At 39.5% G+C, this 18,481-nt stretch overlaps 1 protein-coding gene across 2 annotated transcripts in view; it reads left to right on the forward strand.

Moving 5' to 3' along the window:
• Positions 1-18,481, forward strand: part of TNKS (tankyrase) — a 217,779-nt gene that overhangs the window by 182,359 nt on the left and 16,939 nt on the right. For both annotated transcript variants that reach the window (XM_033176844.1, XM_033176843.1), the window contains exons 21-25: positions 13,278-13,398; positions 14,849-14,946; positions 16,377-16,451; positions 17,369-17,474; positions 17,916-18,102. In XM_033176844.1, coding sequence (XP_033032735.1) covers positions 13,278-13,398; positions 14,849-14,946; positions 16,377-16,451; positions 17,369-17,474; positions 17,916-18,102 — 587 coding nt within the window. The remainder of the gene's footprint in view (positions 1-13,277; positions 13,399-14,848; positions 14,947-16,376; positions 16,452-17,368; positions 17,475-17,915; positions 18,103-18,481) is intronic.

Genomic DNA, 18,481 nt, shown 5'->3' on the forward strand with positions numbered 1-18,481 from the left:
TTCACATTGCCTTCCTGTCCTCTGTATCTCTTCTAAGGACATTTGCATTGAATTTGAGGCCACCAGTATAATCTCCTCATGTCTAGACCCTTAACATAATTTTGTCTGCAGACACACTTCTTCCAAAGAAGGTAACATTCATAGGTTCTCGGGATTAGAACATAGACATACCATTTTGAGGGCCACCATTCAGCCCACTACAACAGGATGTGGCCCTTTATATCTTTTTAAGACCTAGTCAACTTATCAGAGGTGTCAACCTTTCAACCACCCACCTCTACACATCTTCCCCTATTTTAGAATAAATCTGTTTTTTCAATTATTCTTTATATGACATGATTTTCCACTGTTTCACTGGCACCTTTGGCCCACTATGGTTCCCTTCTAGGCTTATAGTCAATTTGGAGTTAACTTAAAAACCAGGTCTTTTTTCTATTTTATATCAGTTATACTGTTAAGATTTTCTTCTGCTTTTTCTTTTTTTGTTTTGTAGCTACATTTTTTCATTGTATTTCATCTTTAATGCTCTTAATAACAACAGCTGAGTAGGGATAGCATTGGATTAAAAGAAGACCTTAATTCTAATTACTTTTACCCTCTTACTAGCTGTGTAAAATTGGGCTAGAAGACATTTATCCTATCACTTCCTTTACCGGTAAAACCTAATGCCTACAAATGTTTAGAGAGTTAAAATTCTCGGTAATATTGTGCTGCTGTGTCAGCTTTTAATACCGTGATGCATCACATGTACCTTTGGTCTAATGGTTAGGACTTGATAGACTGCTGTCTATAAAATTGTTCTCTTTCCCAACCATTTATTCATCCCCTGGTTTGGAGCTTTCTTAGGAGAATATCCTAAACAGTAAGAATGCTTTATCCTTCTTCCCTAACTGAAGGTGTGAAAGCTGGTTTAAAATCATTATACTCTGCTCTTCCCATATTACAGCTGTAGCTGTTCTTCCCAAATCATTTCCACAATAATTGTAAAAGTTCAAACACATCTTTGCTAAATAAACCAAAGACCTTAACTCAAACAAATAATTCCAATTTACTGATGAAAGTTTTCTAAAGAATGTTAATTTTCTTCTTTTAGTCAGTTTGCATTATAATTTTATGTGTTATTTCTTTTTTACTTTATATTGTATATTCTCATTGTCAGTAACTGACTTCCTGTGGCATATTTATCACATTTTATTGATTTGAATAGTTTAATAGTTTAGTCTCCTAGTCACTCCTTCTGACAGCTTGTTCTGGTTTTATCAGTTTCATTGTTCTTTTTTTACTGCAGTTTCGTTCTGAGTAAATAGTTACATTGATTTTCCTTTAGCCAGAATAATTTCTATAGCCTTTTCTTGATCAATACATAGACAATTGCATTTAATGTGTATTACCAAGCACAGTTCTTTTCCTCCAGACAAGTGATACTACCTTTCTTTGTTTCTAACTGTGTCTGGCTCAATCATCAAGCAATCAAATGTATTTTTATTTTAATTGCAAATGTTATTTATCTAGCCTTCCATTATAAATAAATGTGATAACCTTTTCCATAACTTTAACCATTAGCATTTTCTCCCATTAACACTCTGTATCAGTAATATGTGATGATGGTGCACATACTTGTATAGTGGGGGAGGAGTGAGGGTGCATGCGTTGTACTCATTTAATTCATATCTGTTTGGCTTAAGCCAGGGGAGCCATTGTCTTCTGATGTGTTTTGACATGCTCATATGTCTCATTGCCTGTGTACCTACTCATGGATGCCAGTGGGGTGTGGAATGTAGGTATTTTATTTCTGGTCCCAGAAAAAACCTTCTGCACATCATAGCCTCACCTCCTATCTTCACAGTTACTCTCTCGGAAGTCTCTAAACTAAAGTGTCTTGTTTCCCATAGATACTTTGCCAAGTTCTGTGTTAAATAATATATACCTGTATCCTTTCTAGTTCATTATAGTACCCGTGTGACTTTGGCCCTTCCTTTATAACAGAGCTTTCTACCTATGAACATAGGTAGAACACTTTTTCTACGGGAAAGACATATTTGATTTACACTACAATTCCTGGAACATAAATGCCATCACTTGGAAGACTGCTTGTGGACATCTTTATGGTTAACCTGTGTATTTTCATGGAAAGTGACCAGATAAATTTTGATTTCAAATTCTTGAAGATAAAAGCATGGCCTCCAGTAATTCATTGTGAATTTGATTATAAAGTTAGTACTTATTACTACTACTGTACCATACAACCTTTTAAGCCCAAGCAAGAGAAAGGTCTTTTTCATTAAAACTAATTTTCTCTCCCCACCCAAAGTAAAATGACTCTTAGAAGCTACAGGTAGCTCTTTTTGCAGTGACCTTTGCTTTATGTGCAAGATGACTTTAACTGACATGTGGATAGTCTTTATTCTTAATATTATAATTTTATTTTAATGTATACTAGATAGAAATAACTAGCCCAACAAGCTTGTGATTTCCTCAGTATAATAACTAAGTCAAGGTTTTATAAAAGGAGCAAGTTAATTTAAATATGATTTTCAGAAAAAAATGTCTAACAGCTGATAGGAGTATATATAAAATCCCTGAATCTTGAAGCAACATGTCTAAAATCCAACTAACCTGCTTTCCATCCAGATATTTCTATTTCTTTTTTTGATACAATAGTCTCATAGTTACCCAGCTGCAGAATTTTGGAATAATCTTTAATTACTTTCATTCTTTTATTTTAACCATTTCTATTTACCAGGCCCTGTAAATAGAGTTCTCCAGTTGCTTTCAGATTCATCCCTTCCATGCCATTTTATCTTCATCTTGTTCCCAGTTGCTTTCCCTTCCAAATCTGCCCTTCATAATGCCAACAGTCTCATCCTTCTAAAATACAACATCGATCATATTACTCTGCTGAAAAGACTTCCCAGGGCCTTTGCTATACTTTTTTTTTTTGAGACGGAGTCTTGCTCTGTCTCCCAGGCTGGAGTGCAGTGGCCCAATCTCGGCTCACTGCAACCTCTGCCTCCCAGGTTCATGCAATTCTCCTGCCTCAGCCTCCGGAGTAGCTGGGATTACAGGCGCGCACCACCATGCCCGGCTAATTTTTGTATTTTTAGTAGAGATGGGGTTTCACCATGTTGGTCAGGCTGGTCTCGAACTCCTGACCTCATGATCTGCCCACCTTGGCCTCCCAAAGTGCTGGGATTACAGGCGTGAGCCACCACACCTGGCCAGCCTTTGGTATACTTCTAAACCCCTTAATTTGATAGCTGAGGCCCTTTAAGATCCTCTCTGTGCCTGCTGCTCTGCCGTTCCCTCCTTTTAATCCTTGATACATACTCTCCTGTCACCATTTTGAACTACAGTACTTAAGTTCCCTCAAATACTCTGTATTCTTTTAACTGATTTTCCCTTTGCACATGCTATTCCCTCTGTCTTAAGCACACTTTCTTCCTTCCCCTACCTGATGAACTCCTGCTGCTTAGCTGAATTACGACCTTCTTCTGAGAACCTTTCCTCATCTCCTTCCTGCCCCTTCCTTCCCAGCCCTCCTTGCATCCCTGACCAAGCAGGTCACCTTCATGAGAGTTCTCTTAGGGATTCTCTAAGACATTGACCCATTTTGTGTGTGTGTTTGTTATCTCGAGTAAATAACATGAACTCTGGTTGGCACTCTATTTCTTTTTTTTTTATTTTTCTTATTTTTTTCTTTTATTATACTTTAAGTTCTAGGGTACATGTGCATAACGTTTATATCATGTATAACTCCCCAATGCAATCCCTCCCTCCTCCCCCCTCCCCCTGATAGGCCCCAGTGTGTGATGTTCCCCTTCCCGAGTCCAAGTGATCTCATTGTTCAGTTCCCACCTATAAGTGAGAACATGCGGTGTTTGGTTTCTCTTCTTGTGATAGTTTGCTAAGAATGATGGTTTCCAGCTGCATCCATGTCCCTACAAAGGACGCAAACTCATCCTTTTTGATGGCTGCATAGTATTCCATGGTGTATATGTGCCACATTTTCTTAATCCAGTCTGTCACAGATGGACATTTGGGTTGATTCCAGGTCTTTGCTATTGTGAATAGTGCCGCAATAAACATACGTGTGCATGTGTCTTTGTAGTAGAGTAATTTATAATCCTTTGGGTATATACCCAGTAGTGGGATGGCTGGGTCATATGGTACATCTAGTTCTAGATCCTTGAGGAATCGCCATACTGTTTTCCATAATGGTTGAACTAGTTTACAATCCCACCAACAGTGTAAAAGTGTTCCTATTTCTCCACATCCTCTCCAACATCTGTTGTTTCCTGACTTCTTAATGATTGCCATTCTAACTGGTGTGAGATGGTATCTCATTGTGGTTTTGATTTGCATTTCTCTGATGGCGAGTGATGATGAGCATTTTTTCATGTGTCTGTTGGCTGTATGGATGTCTTCTTTTGAGAAATGTCTGTTCATATCCTTTCCCCACTTTTTGATGGGGTTGTTTGTTTTTTTCTTGTATATTTGTTTGAGTTCTTTGTAGATTCTGGATATTAGCCCTTTGTCAGATGAGTAGGTTGCAAAAAGTTTCTCCCATTCTGTAGGTTGCCTGTTCACTCTGATGGTAGTTTCTTTTGCTGTGCAGAAGCTCTTTAGTTTAATTAGATCCCATTTGTCAATTTTTGCTTTTGCTGCCGTTGCTTTTGGTGTTTTAGACATGAAATCCTTGCCCATGCCTATGTCCTGAATGGTACTAACCTAGATTTTCTTCTAGGGTTTTTATGGTATTAGGTCTAACATTTAAGTCTCTAATCCATCTTGAATTAATTTTCATATAAGGGGTAAGGAAAGGATCCAGTTTCAGCTTTCTACTTATGGCTAGCCAATTTTCCCAGCACCATTTATTAAATAGGGAATCCTTTCCCCATTTCTTGTTTCTCTCAGATTTGTCAAAGATCAGATGGCTGTAGATGTGTGGTATTATTTCTGAGGGCTCTGTTCTGTTCCATTGGTCTATTTCTCTGTTGTGGTACCAGTACCATGCTGTTTTGGTTACTGTAGCCTTGTAGTATAGTTTGAAGTCAGGTAGCGTGACGCCTCCAGCTTTGTCCTTTTGACCTAGGATTGTCTTGGCAATGCGGGCTCTTTTTTGGTTCCATATGAACTTTAAAGCAGTTTTTTCCAATTCTGTGAAGAAAGTCATTGGTAGCTTGATGGGGATGGCATTGAATCTATAAATCACCTTGGGCAGTATGGCCATTTTCACGATATTGATTCTTCCTATCCATGAGCATGGTATGTTCTTCCATTTGTTTGTGTCCTCTTTGATTTCACTGAGCAGTGGTTTGTAGTTCTCCTTGAAGAGGTCCTTTACATCCCTTGTAAGCTGGATTCCTAGGTATTTTATTCTCTTTGAAGCAATTGTGAATGGAAGTTGTTTCCTGATTTGGCTCTCTGCTTGTCTGTTACTGGTGTATAAGAATGCTTGTGATTTTTGCACATTAATTTTGTATCCTGAGACTTTGCTGAAGTTGCTTATCAGCTTAAGGAGATTTTGGGCTGAGACGATGGGGTTTTCTAAATATACAATCATGTCATCTGCAAACGGGGACAATTTGACTTCTTCTTTTCCTAACTGGATACCCTTGATTTCTTTCTCTTGCCTGATTGCCCTAGCCAGAACTTCCAACACTATGTTGAATAGGAGTGGTGAGAGAGGGCATCCCTGTCTTGTGCCAGTTTTCAAAGGGAATTTTTCCAGTTTTTGCCCATTCAGTATGATATTAGCTGTGGGTTTGTCGTAAATAGCTCTTATTATTTTGAGGTACGTTCCATCAATACCGAATTTTTTGAGCGTTTTTAGCATAAAGGGCTGTTGAATTTTGTCAAAAGCCTTTTCTGCATCTATTGAGATAATCATGTGGTTCTTGTCTTTGGTTCTGTTTATATGCTGGATTACGTTTATTGATTTGCGAATGTTGAACCAGCCTTGCATCCCAGGGATGAAGCCCACTTGATCATGGTGGATAAGCTTTTTGATGTGCTGCTGAATCCGGTTTGCCAGTATTTTATTGAGAATTTTTGCATCGATGTTCATCAGGGATATTGGTCTAAAATTCTCTTTTTTTGTTGTGTCTCTGCCAGGCTTTGGTATCAGGATGATGTTGGCCTCATAAAAAGAGTTAGGGAGGATTCCCTCTTTTTCTATTGATTGGAATAGTTTCAGAAGGAATGGTACCAGCTCCTCCTTGTACCTCTGGTAGAATTCAGCTGTGAATCCATCTGGTCCTGGACTTTTTTTCATGGGTAGGCTATTAATTGTTGCCTCAATTTCAGAGCCTGCTATTGGTCTATTCAGGGATTCAACTTCTTCCTGGTTCAGTCTTGGGAGAGTGTAAGTGTCCAGGAAATTATCCATTTCTTCTAGATTTTCTAGTTGATTTGCGTAGAGGCATTTATAATATTCTCTGATGGTTGTTTGTATTTCTGTGGGGTCGGTGGTGATATCCCCTTTATCATTTTTTATTGCGTCTATTTGATTCCTCTCTCTTTTCTTCTTTAGTAGTCTTGCTAGCGGTCTGTCAATTTTGTTGATCTTTTCAAAAAACCAACTCCTGGATTCATTGATTTTTTGGAGGGTTTTTTGTGTCTCTATCTCCTTCAGTTCTGCTCTGATCTTAGTTATTTCTTGCCTTCTGCTAGCTTTTGAATGTGTTTGCTCTTGCCTCTCTAGTTCTTTTAATTGTGATGTTAGAGTGTCAATTTTAGATCTTTCCTGCTTTCTCTTGTGGGCATTTAGTGCTATAAATTTCCCTCTACACACTGCTTTAAATGTGTCCCAGAGATTCTGGTATGTTGTATCTTTGTTCTCATTGGTTTCAAAGAACATCTTTATTTCTGCTTTCATTTCGTTATGTACCCAGTAGTCATTCAGGAGCAGGTTGTTCAGTTTCCATGTAGTTGAGCGGTTTGGATTGAGTTTCTTAGTCCTGAGTTCTAGTTTGATTGCACTGTGGTCTGAGAGACAGTTTGTTATAATTTCTGTTCTTGTACATTTGCTGAGGAGTGCTTTACTTCCAATTATGTGGTCAATTTTGGAATAAGTGCGATGTGGTGCTGAGAAGAATGTATATTCTGTTGATTTGGGGTGGAGAGTTCTATAGATGTCTATTAGGTCCGCTTGGTGCAGAGATGAGTTCAATTCCTGGATATCCTTGTTAACTTTCTGTCTCGTTGATCTGTCTAATGTTGACAGTGGAGTGTTGAAGTCTCCCATTATTATTGTATGGGAGTCTAAGTCTCTTTGTAGGTCTCTAAGGACTTGCTTTATGAATCTGGATGCTCCTGTATTGGGTGCATATATATTTAGGAGAGTTAGCTGTTCCTGTTGAATTGATCCCTTTACCATTATGTAATGGCCTTCTTTGTCTCTTTTGATCTTTGATGGTTTAAAGTCTGTTTTATCAGAGACTAGGATTGCAACCCCTGCTTTTTTTTTGTTCTCCATTTGCTTGGTAGATCTTCCTCCATCCCTTTATTTTGAGCCTATGTATGTCTCTGCATGTGAGATGGGTCCCCTGAATACAGCAGACTGATGGGTCTTGACTCTTTATCCAGTTTGCCAGTCTGTGTCTTTTAATTGGAGCATTTAGTCCATTTACATTTAAGGTTAATATTGTTATGTGTGAACTTGATCCTGTCATTATGATATTAACTGGTTATTTTGCTCATTAGTTGATGCAGTTTCTTCCTAGCGTCGATGGTCTTTACATTTTGGCATGTTTTTGCAATGGCTGGTACCGGTTGTCCCTTTCCATGTTTAGGGCTTCCTTCAGGGTCTCTTGTAAGGCAGGCCTGGTGGTGACAAAATCTCTAAGCATTTGCTTATCTGTAAAGGATTTTATTTCTCCTTCACTGATGAAACTTAGTTTGGCTGGATATGAAATTCTGGGTTTAAAATTCTTTTCTTTAAGAACGTTGAATATTGGCCCCCACTCTCTTCTGGCTTGTAGAGTTTCTGCCGAGAGATCTGCTGTTAGTCTGATGGGCTTCTCTTTGTGGGTAACCCGACCTTTCTCTCTGGCTGCCCTTAAGATTTTTTCCTTCATTTCAACTTTGGTGAATCTGGCAATTATGTGTCTTGGAGTTGCTCTTCTGGTGGAGTATCTTTGTGGCGTTCTCTGTATTTCCTGAATTTGAATGTTGGCCTGCCCTCCTAGGTTGGGGAAGTTCTCCTGGATGATATCCTGAAGAGTGTTTTCCAACTTGGTTCCATTTTCCCCCTCACTTTCAGGCACCCCAATCAGACGTAGATTTGGTCTTTTTACATAATCCCATACTTCTTGCAGGCTTTGTTCATTTCTTTTTCTTCTTTTTTCTTTTGGTTTCTCTTCTCGCTTCATTTCATTCATTTGATCCTCAATCGCTGATACTCTTTCTTCCAGTTGATCGAGTCGGTTACTGAAGCTTGTGCATTTGTCACGTATTTCTCGTGTCATGGTTTTCATCTCTGTCATTTCGTTTATTCTCTGCATTAATTAGTCTAGCTGTCAATTCTTCCACTCTTTTTTCAAGATTTTTAGTTTCTTTGCGCTGGGTACGTAATTCCTCCTTTAGCTCTGAGAAGTTTGATGGACTGAAGCCTTCTTCTCTCATCTCGTCAAAGTCATTCTCTGACCAGCTTTGATCCGTTGCTGGCAATGGGCTGCGCTCCTTTGCAGGGGGAGATGCGCTCTTATTTTTTGAATTTCCAGCTTTTCTGCCCTGCTTCTTCCCCATCTTTGTGGTTTTATCTGTCTCTGGTCTTTGATGACGGTGACGTACTGATGGGGTTTTGGTATAGGTGTCCTTCCTGTTTGATAGTTTTCCGTCTGACAGTCAGAAGGACTGTCTGTTGGTCTGTTGGAGATTGCTTGAGGTCCACTCCAGACACTGTTTGCCTGGGTATCAGCAGCAGAGGTTGCCGAAGATAGAATATTGCTGAACAGCGAGTGTACCTGTCTGATTCTTCCTTTGGAAGTTTCCTCTCACGGATGACTCCACCCTGTGAGGTGTGGGGTGTCAGACTGCCCCTAGTGGGGGATGTCTCCCAGCTAGGCTACTCAGGGGTCAGGGACCCACCTGAGCAGGCAGTCTGTCCGTTCTCAGATCTCAACGTCCGCGTTAGGAGATCCACGGCTCTCCCCAAAGCTGTCAGACAGAGTCGTTCGCGTCTGCACTGCCCCCGCTCATTCCCCTATTGGACCTCAGCTGTGGGCTGTCCCCAGAGGTGGAGTCTACAGAGACAGGCAGGCTTCCTTGAGCTGCTGTGAGCTCCACCCAGTTCGAGCTTCCCAGCGGCTTTGTTTACCTACTTAAGCCTCAGCAATGGCGGGCGCCCCTCCCCCAGCCTCGCTGCTGCCTTGCGGATGGATCCCCGCAGACGGCTGTGTTAGCAGTGAGGGAGGCTCCGTGGGCGTGGGACCCTCCCGGCCAGGTGTGGGATATATTCTCCTGGTGTGCCTGTTTCCTTAAAGCGCAGTATTGGGGTGGGAGTTACCCGATTTTCCAGGTGTTGTGTGTCTCAGTTCCCCTGGCTAGGAAAAGGGATTCCCTTCCCCCTTGCGCTTCCAGGTGAGGCGATGCCTCGCCCTGCTTCAGCTCACGCTGGTCAGGCTGCAGCAGCTGACCCGCACCGATTGTCCGGCACTCCCTAGAGAGATGACCCCAGTACCTCAGTTGAAAATGCAGAAATCACCGGTCTTCTGTGTCACTCGCGCTGGGAGTTGGAGACTGGAGCTGTTCCTATTCGGCCATCTTGCTCCGCCCCTCCGGCACTCTATTTCATGGCCCCACTCTTTTACTATCCGTTATTTGGACCAACCATGTAACTTTCCAACTATAATTGGTTGTTTTAGAATTAAATGAAATGTTTACTTTTTAAAGAAATATATAGCATAAAGAAGGTAGTCATTAAACATTTTTTGTGTGAATGAGCTGACATAGATCTAAATTCCTTAGCTTTTCATTTAAGGTTTTTCAGTGGCCACTGCCTGATAAATATGCAGACAAATTGGACACCAAGTAACTCAGTGTAACTAAATTTAATGTTTAATCATTTTCGCCTTCTAGTCATCCTTTTAAAGAATAGAAACAGGGAAAAGACAGATACATGGATAGAAACAGGGAAAAGACAGATGAGCTATACATCTCAGCTCTTCTGTGTACTGTTTTCATGACTTCTCTCAGTACCAGTGACCTCATAATACATTAATAGTACTTCATTATCCGTCATCGTAAGGATTAAATGAGGGAATGTAAAGAAAGTGCTTTGAACTGTGCTTGATGTATAGCGAGTACACAACAAATATTGAGTGGATGGTGGTTGGACGATGAATGGTTGGGTGGAACTGCAGTAATAATGTATATTTATATTCAGTTGCAAGTATAGAAAGTTGTCCCATTCCCTTTTTGTTTTTCAGATTCCACAGGTTAATAGCTTTTCATCTCTTCTATCCTTCAGGATAGCCTAATAAACATTGTCTTTCTTTTTTCTTTACGTATTTTCACATTCATTCCTTTTGTGTTACTGTAAGTATCTAATTGGATAAATGCCAAGATAGCATGGCTAGATCACCTATCTACTGCTGTGTAACAAATTACCCAAAACTTAATGGCTTAAAATAAGAAACATGTATTATCCCACAGTTTCTGTAGGTCAAGAATCTAAGCATGGCTTAGTTGGGTGCCTCTGGCTCAAAGTCTGTCCCGAAGCTGCAGTAAACTGTCCCGACAGGTCTGCAGTCTCACCTGGGGACTCACCTGGCAAGGGCGGGGACCCGCTTTCAAGCTCGCTCACAGTGTTGGTTGACTGGCCTCGATTCCTCACCTCTCGGCCTCTCCACAGAGTGACCTTATGGAGTATTACTTACCTGTTGCTGCTTGATAAATTACCGTAAACTCAGCAGCTCGAAACAGCACACATTTTGTGAGGCAGGACTCTATGCACAGCTTAGTTGTGTCCTTGGCTTCATGATCTCTCACAAGGCTACAGAGCATTAGCCAGGGCCAGTATCTCACCTAAAGACTTCACTGGAGAAGGATCCCCTTCCACACTCTCACGTGATTACTGGCAGGATTCAGTCCCTTGCAGTCTGTTGGACTGAAGCCCTCAGTTCCTGCCATGTGGGCCTCTATAACATGGTTTCTTGCACTATCAAAGCCAGCAAGAGGAAAAGGATCTGCTAGTCACCTCTCATCACCATTGCTGTATTTGCTTGGTTAGAAGCAAGTCACTAGGCAAGCCTGCACTCCAGGGGAGGGGAGCACATAGGATGTGATGTAAGAAGGTGGGAATCATTGAGTCTGTCTGCCACAGCATGGCAGCCAGGTCTTAAGGGTGAGCAGTCCAAAGAGTAAGCGCCCAAGATGGAAGCCACAATCTATTACCTAATGTAAAAAGTAATTTCCCATCACTTCTGCTGTATTATATTTGTTAGAAGTGAGTTCATAAGTCTGTCTCACATAGGGAAGGGATTACAGTGAAGACACAAATGCCAGGAGGTAGGAGACCACTTGCCACATTAGGTGTGAGAGCTCCTCTCAGCCTTGCCTTCTAAACTAAGTGACTTGCTATCAGTCTCTTCAGGTTGTTTTGTTGGTTTGGTTTGGGTGTTTTGTATTCATGTTATGATTGGAGCTATAAAATGAATAAATACATTAAATATTCTCCATTATTCCTCTAGAACGTTGTAGAGAATATTGTGTTTTGCTGGCCTGGTGTCTGCTTCCTCCAGATGCGCACGACATGTATCAATTCAGAAAAGTCTGAGGATTCTCTGAATTGAAGTTACCACATAGATATGAGACCCTTGGTTTTAAACTGAAGTTAGTTTGGAATATTTAGAAGAAAAAAGTGGGACATCAATAACATAGTTTCCAAATTATATGAAAATCATGTCTAGCTAAGAATGTGAAGGCTCCTATTATTTTGTAAACTATTCCATGTCAAAGATGTGTATTTCAGAACTGGGTTGTTTTGTTTTGTTTTGTTGTAACGCTCTGCTGAAACCTTTCTTTTGGGTGATTGGAGGTAAATTGCCTGCTTTGTGCAATGCAGCAATTAGTGCTTAAATGGCCACTTAGAAGCAATATAGAAAATTATTTCCAAAGAATGAGTGATGTATGCTCATTTCACTGGAAAAATCAAACTCATATTTTATTCTGACAAAAAAATCAGCAGAGGTCCAGGCCTAATTTGTCAGTTTTTTAAATGTTACTTGAAAGTTAAAAGTGGAGAAGAGCGATCTTGTTTGAGTTAGAAAAGGAGTGTCTGTAAAAGAATTTCTTGGTTTTGCAAGGAAGGGGAAAATCAAAGACTAATCTTGCAGACTGGTATTTGGATTGTCACAAGGCCAGCTTCGTCAAGGCTGGAAAGTTGCATGTTCAGACTTCAAGAAATGTGGCTGCGCGAGTTCATCCTGTGTGTTCAGAACATAGCCACTGGGTGGTAGCAGAGTCCCAGCTACTTTAGTCCATAAGGGAATTAGGTGATTCTGAGCCAACTAATCATCTCCATTTTACAGGGATAAATAACCTAAAGTTAAAAACTAACCAAAAATTAAAAACCACTATGTTGTATAAAAACAGAATGTATTTTAAGCAGAAGGGATTAAGTCTGAGAATTTATGAGAGAGCTTAAAAACCATCTACTCTTTCCTTATCCAAATTGGAATTTTAAAATGTAGCCTCTCTTTAAAACAGTTTGTAATCTAACTAAATATTTGAGATGTCAGTCTCACTGCTTTTTAAGGCAGTCTGTCCCCGGCTTGAGTATTTCTTAGCACTGAGAAGTTCTTCCTTATCTATCGTGTAAAAACTGCTTTCTCCTTTTCCTGTGCTCTGTTTACTTGTGCTGAATGCCTCTCCCTTTCCCCCACCGTTCATTTCTATTCCCTGCTGGATACTGGGATCTGGTGTTTCCTATTTTCAAGCTACTGATTCCTCCTCTATCTTGAGGCACGCAGTAGATGATAGAACAAAATCATCTAAAGGAAATATAGCGATGGTCTTTTTGTATTTCTATAGTATTGTTTCTCCCTTTTTAATTCTCATGGACAAAAAGGAAATCAAGGAGTACTTCAAGTAAGAAAAAAAGCTGATGAGACTATCAAGACAACTTTAAAAAGATTGTAAGCTCATGTTTGTAAAGGAAACAAAATAATTTTATTAATCTGCATGGTACTCATAGCATTGTAGACAATTGGAAAAGCTTTTGTCCTCTAAAGAACTGTTAAAGATTTCACAAGTAATTTTCTTTCATTTTTCAGATTACACTAGATGTGTTGGCTGATATGGGTCATGAAGAGTTGAAAGAAATAGGCATCAATGCATATGGGCACCGCCACAAATTAATCAAAGGAGTAGAAAGACTTTTAGGTGGACAACAAGGTAAGCTATTCAGAAAAAAAGCAAATTTCAGAAATCAGTGGTACAAGGTGAGTGTTGGGGCTGACAGTTGACCCCAGAACCATACACTGAACTATGGTACCTCCTGTCCCTTCCCCATCTCAGTTATTGGCCTCGTGCTCCCTCTAGCTGGAAACATCTGAGTCAGTCTTCCCTCTCCCCCAACACTTTATATCCTCAATTTCTCTGGAATCTCCGTACTTCTGTCCTTTCCCATGACTGTCACTTGAGCCAAGCCACCATTCTGTCTCCTGTACTATCTCCAACCTTTACATGTGCTTCCTTCCAGTACCTTCTCTACAGTGTGAACACAATCTTTTCAAAATGATTATATGATCATATCACTCCATTGCTTAAACCCCTGTAATAGAATCCTGTTGCCTTTAGGATAGAATCGAACATTCCTAACATGGCTTTTCACAATCTAACCTTTCTTATCTTAACTTGAACCGTCCTCCCCACCACATGATTGTCATCTTTGTCTTTTTCCATTCTACTTTGCTGTTACAAGCCTCTTTCCCTCTGTTTTTATTCACTTCTCTATTTGTTAGAAGCACTTTCACTATAGGAAAGCAAGGAAAGAGAAGCTACAGAGCTAATCAAATTACAAGAGTGATGTGAAATTCAAACTGGAAGATTTTGTGCTTGAGTATTGCTTATTTATCTGTATTTTAGTTCATCCATGAAACTAACAAAGATAATGTATTTTAAAGCAATTGTAAGTGTCTATTTCAAGCCATCTTACAAGAGTTTTTAGAGGATATTTATATTTTAGATCGGACTATATTGTGATGTCAGTGCATGTTTTTCTTTTGTGTCAGACATAGCTTCGTGTATGTTCATGATAGAGTTTAATTCAACAAATATTTGTTGAACTCTGCAGTGTGTACAAGAAGCTCTATAACAATAGATAAAATTGGGCCAAGCACGGTGGCTCACGCTTGTAATCCCAGCGGTTTAGGAGGCCGAGACGGGCGGATCACGAGGTCAGGAGATTGAGACCATCCTGGCTAACACGGTGAAACCCCGTCTCTACTAAACAAAATACAAAACATTAGCCAGGTGTGGTGGCGGCGCCTGTAGTCCCAGCTACTAGGGAGGCTAAGGCAGGAGAATGGTGCGAACCCAGGAGGCGGAGCTTGCAGTAAGCGGAGATCAGGCCACTGCACTCCAGCCTGGGTGACAGAGCAAGACTCCATCTCAAAGAAAAAAAAAAAAAAAAAACAGATAAAATTGATCCCCAAACATTTTCATTTTTTTTCTCCTGTCCTTGAGTATATTTGTTTAAAGTAACCGAATTTATCAAGTTCAAATTGCAAATAGTTTAGGTTTGTTCCAAAATGTCAATTATTTATTATGAAGTTTTTTTTTCTAAAATAGAGCCTGAGTAGTGCAGACTTTTGTTTTATATGTTAATTTTTCTCTCCTACAGGCACCAATCCTTATTTGACTTTTCACTGTGTTAATCAGGGAACGATTTTGCTGGATCTTGCTCCGGAAGATAAAGAATATCAGTCAGTGGAAGAAGAGGTAATAGACATCAGAAATCTTTCATTTGCTTTTCTTGAAATCTGTGGATAAACCTGTTTTTCTGGAAGAAACCTCGTCTGACATTGCCTTGTGGTCACATGCCTATTAATCAGTCTCTGTTAGCCACTGTGGTAGAATATTGCCAGAATTAAAATATGACAGCGCCACATGGTTTCCACGTCAAAGCCTGGGTTTTCTAATGCATGGGGCCCATCTGTCTTTTTATTCTGGAGATTTTCTTGAAATTCATGCAACATAAGGAGCCTATTAGAACTATTTTTTTAATATTGTTACAGTGCCACCTAAGAATGACATAGAATGAAAAACTCTTGCCTCACAGAGAGCAAGTATGTTCTCATCCTTGTTTTTATGCAGTTACAAATGTGACTGTAAAATACTATGCCTAATCGTCACGTGTGCTTCTGGGCCTGCTCATTATTCTGCATCACGTTTCATTTCTCCAGTCCCCGTTTTATCTGAGCCCTATGAGGGCTGTTTGTGTGAGCCTCTTGGTGGTCAGATGCCAGCGCGACTCCCACTCCACTGACGGTGTGTGCACACACAGCCTCATGCCGTTGCTCTAAGTGAAGCTCATGTTGGCTTTTGTTAATTAGCACTCATTTGCTTTTCATCCCCGGGCTAGGAACTTGCATTAGGTAACCCAGGACCATCACTCCAGGGCTGTCTTTCAGCTCATACTTAGTGCGCCAGGAAGGCATCATGGGGCCCAGTGTCTAACTACCTCATTCTTCTCTTAGCAGTTAGTACATTTTGATACTAATGTCAAAAATGGAGTGACTCTTCACAAGTGGAGCAGTAAGGGAGAGAATTCATTCTATTGAGTTAATTCTCTGAGAAATTCAGATCTTTAAAACATTTTTCTTTTCCATCATTATTTTTAATTTAGAGAGGAGTCAGAAGAAAGTCATTCCCTTTAGTAGTACATTATAGTCACATTCCCCTGGTCTGTGTAAATATACTTACAGATCGATCCCAAGCTGAAGACTGTTGAGATAATATGGCATATTTCACCTACAGAACAAATATTTGTTTTTTAAAAATTGTTTATTTTTAGCATTTGTTAATTGAACGTAAGGAGTTTTTGTTTGACTTAATCAGTGTTAGTTCTTCTTCTCAATAAGATAAGATAGTAATTGTAGATGACTTAATGTGATTTTTTTATGTTTCCCCATTGTGTTTACAGAAAACTTTCAGAACTTTTATTTAAAAGTAAACTAAGTGCATAAATTTATGTTTGAAATTATTTTCTTATCAGAAATACTTATCCACTAAACTTGTTCATCAATTTGTAGTGAACTACTTTTATTAATACCGAATTTTAGACTCATTAATGAAACAATAAAATTGGAAGAAATGTCTAGAATTATACACTGGGATGTTTTTATAAAATTAGTTATTTTGTTCTATAGATGCAAAGTACAATTCGAGAACACAGAGATGGTGGTAATGCTGGCGGCATCTTCAACAGATACAATGTCATTCGAGTAAGTTTTTGAAGTTTCTTAGTGAAAACTGGATTGCAAGGCTTGCCTAAAAATCAAATCTAGACAATGAAAAAAGTTCATTAAGTCATATTTTCAAACTGTGAAAGATAATTCATCACCTATTGCCCTGAAGTGAGATACCACTCTTCTCACTACAATATCTCTAACTCCCCAAGACGGTACATCACTAAAAATAGAGACATTCTGAAAACACCAAAGCTACAAACAGGAGGCTAAATCAGCTTGGACTAGTGATACTTACATGGATATTTGTCTTCCTGCTTATCCACAAATACAAGCCATAGCTGACAGTAATATTTTTTATCAATTGAAAGTTGCATCGAAGTCCTGGATCTTCAGTCTTATTGAACCAGTAATTACCCCAGAATACATATATCTCTTAATCTCAGTATCTTAATTTTTAATATGGAACACATGCCTCAAGCTTTTTACAAAGTGGTATCATGAAGATGAATAAAATCTGTAGAGAACTGGTTTAACCCTTTGAGTTAACAGACCTGTGAAAGTTACACTGGTACACATCAGAATAACCCAGGGAACTTTTTAAAAAAAATACAGATTTATATGTCCCCATCTCCTAAACTTTATTAAGTCTGGGGAGGAGCCTAAATATAACCTAAATATAACCTTTTTACCTTTCTTTTTTTTTTTTTTTTTTTTTTTTAAATCCTGATTTAGAGGTAATAGCCAGGTCTGCTATAAAATAACAAAAACTAACTGAAAATTATGTCACTAACAGCTAGAGTATTTTCTGAATTACACTCACACAGTAGCTTTATCACTTTTACATTTAAGCAAAATAAAAATGGACCTTCCTAAAAGGGAAACATACTTTTCATTTTAAATCATAAATGCACATTTCGCTGATAATGTTTCTTTCTTCTTCATCCTTAAAGATTCAAAAAGTTGTCAACAAGAAGTTGAGGGAGCGGTTCTGCCACCGACAGAAGGAAGTGTCTGAGGAGAATCACAACCATCACAATGAGCGCATGTTGTTTCACGGTGAGCAGCATGGCCGTGATGGTGGACGTCTCCCTGGGCCTTTGCAGGAGTCAGTAAAATGAAAAACCTATGTTAAATTGACTGTAATAGGGTTGTATTAAAAATGGCTTGTTTTGATTATTTTGTTCAAAGAATTACTTCTTGGTACCAGCTTTCTAATGTATCACACATTAGTACAGACTTTCCAGTGCATAGACAATGAAAATAATTGAGCTAAAATTATTTTAGAACTTAAATTACAAATTGAGCCACCTAGTGAATTATTTTTGTTGTAATTTAGTACTAGTACATTATTATGTATAATAGGGCTCCTTAGGAAATACTTTTCATTTATACACTATTCATTTCTTAATATTAACCTGCCCAGTGCAAATAGTTTGCAGGTAATTGAGCTTCTAGAAAAGTGTTCAAAAATGAGTCTTTCTGTCTTCGTATTTCTAGGTTCTCCTTTCATTAATGCCATTATTCATAAAGGGTTTGATGAGCGACATGCATACATAGGAGGAATGTTTGGAGCTGGGATTTATTTTGCTGAAAACTCCTCAAAAAGCAACCAATATGTTTATGGAATTGGAGGAGGAACAGGCTGCCCTACTCACAAAGACAGGTCGTGCTATATATGTCACAGGTAAGCACCTTGCTATCAGTGTGACGCTTGCCACCCCCAGGTTATATGTCACCGGTAAGCACCTTGCTATCAGTGTAACGTTTGCCACCCCCAGGTTATATGTCACAGGTAAGCACCTTGCTATCAGTGTAATGTTTGCCACCCCCAGGTCATGAACCAAATTGGGTTTTTTGTTTGTTTGTTATGAGATGGAGTCTTGCTCTTGTGGCCCAGGCTAGAGTGCGATGGCACGATCTCGGCTCACTGCAACCTCCGCCTCTCGGGTTCAAGCGATTCTCCTGCCTCAGCCTCCCCAGAGCTGGGATTACAGGCGCCTGCCACCACGCCTGGCTAATTTTTGTATTTTTAGTAGAGATGGGGTTTTGCCATGTTGGCCAGG

Source organism: Trachypithecus francoisi, unplaced genomic scaffold (assembly GCF_009764315.1).
Source record: "Trachypithecus francoisi isolate TF-2019V2 unplaced genomic scaffold, Tfra_2.0 Contig01554, whole genome shotgun sequence".
NCBI lineage: Eukaryota > Metazoa > Chordata > Mammalia > Primates > Cercopithecidae > Trachypithecus > Trachypithecus francoisi.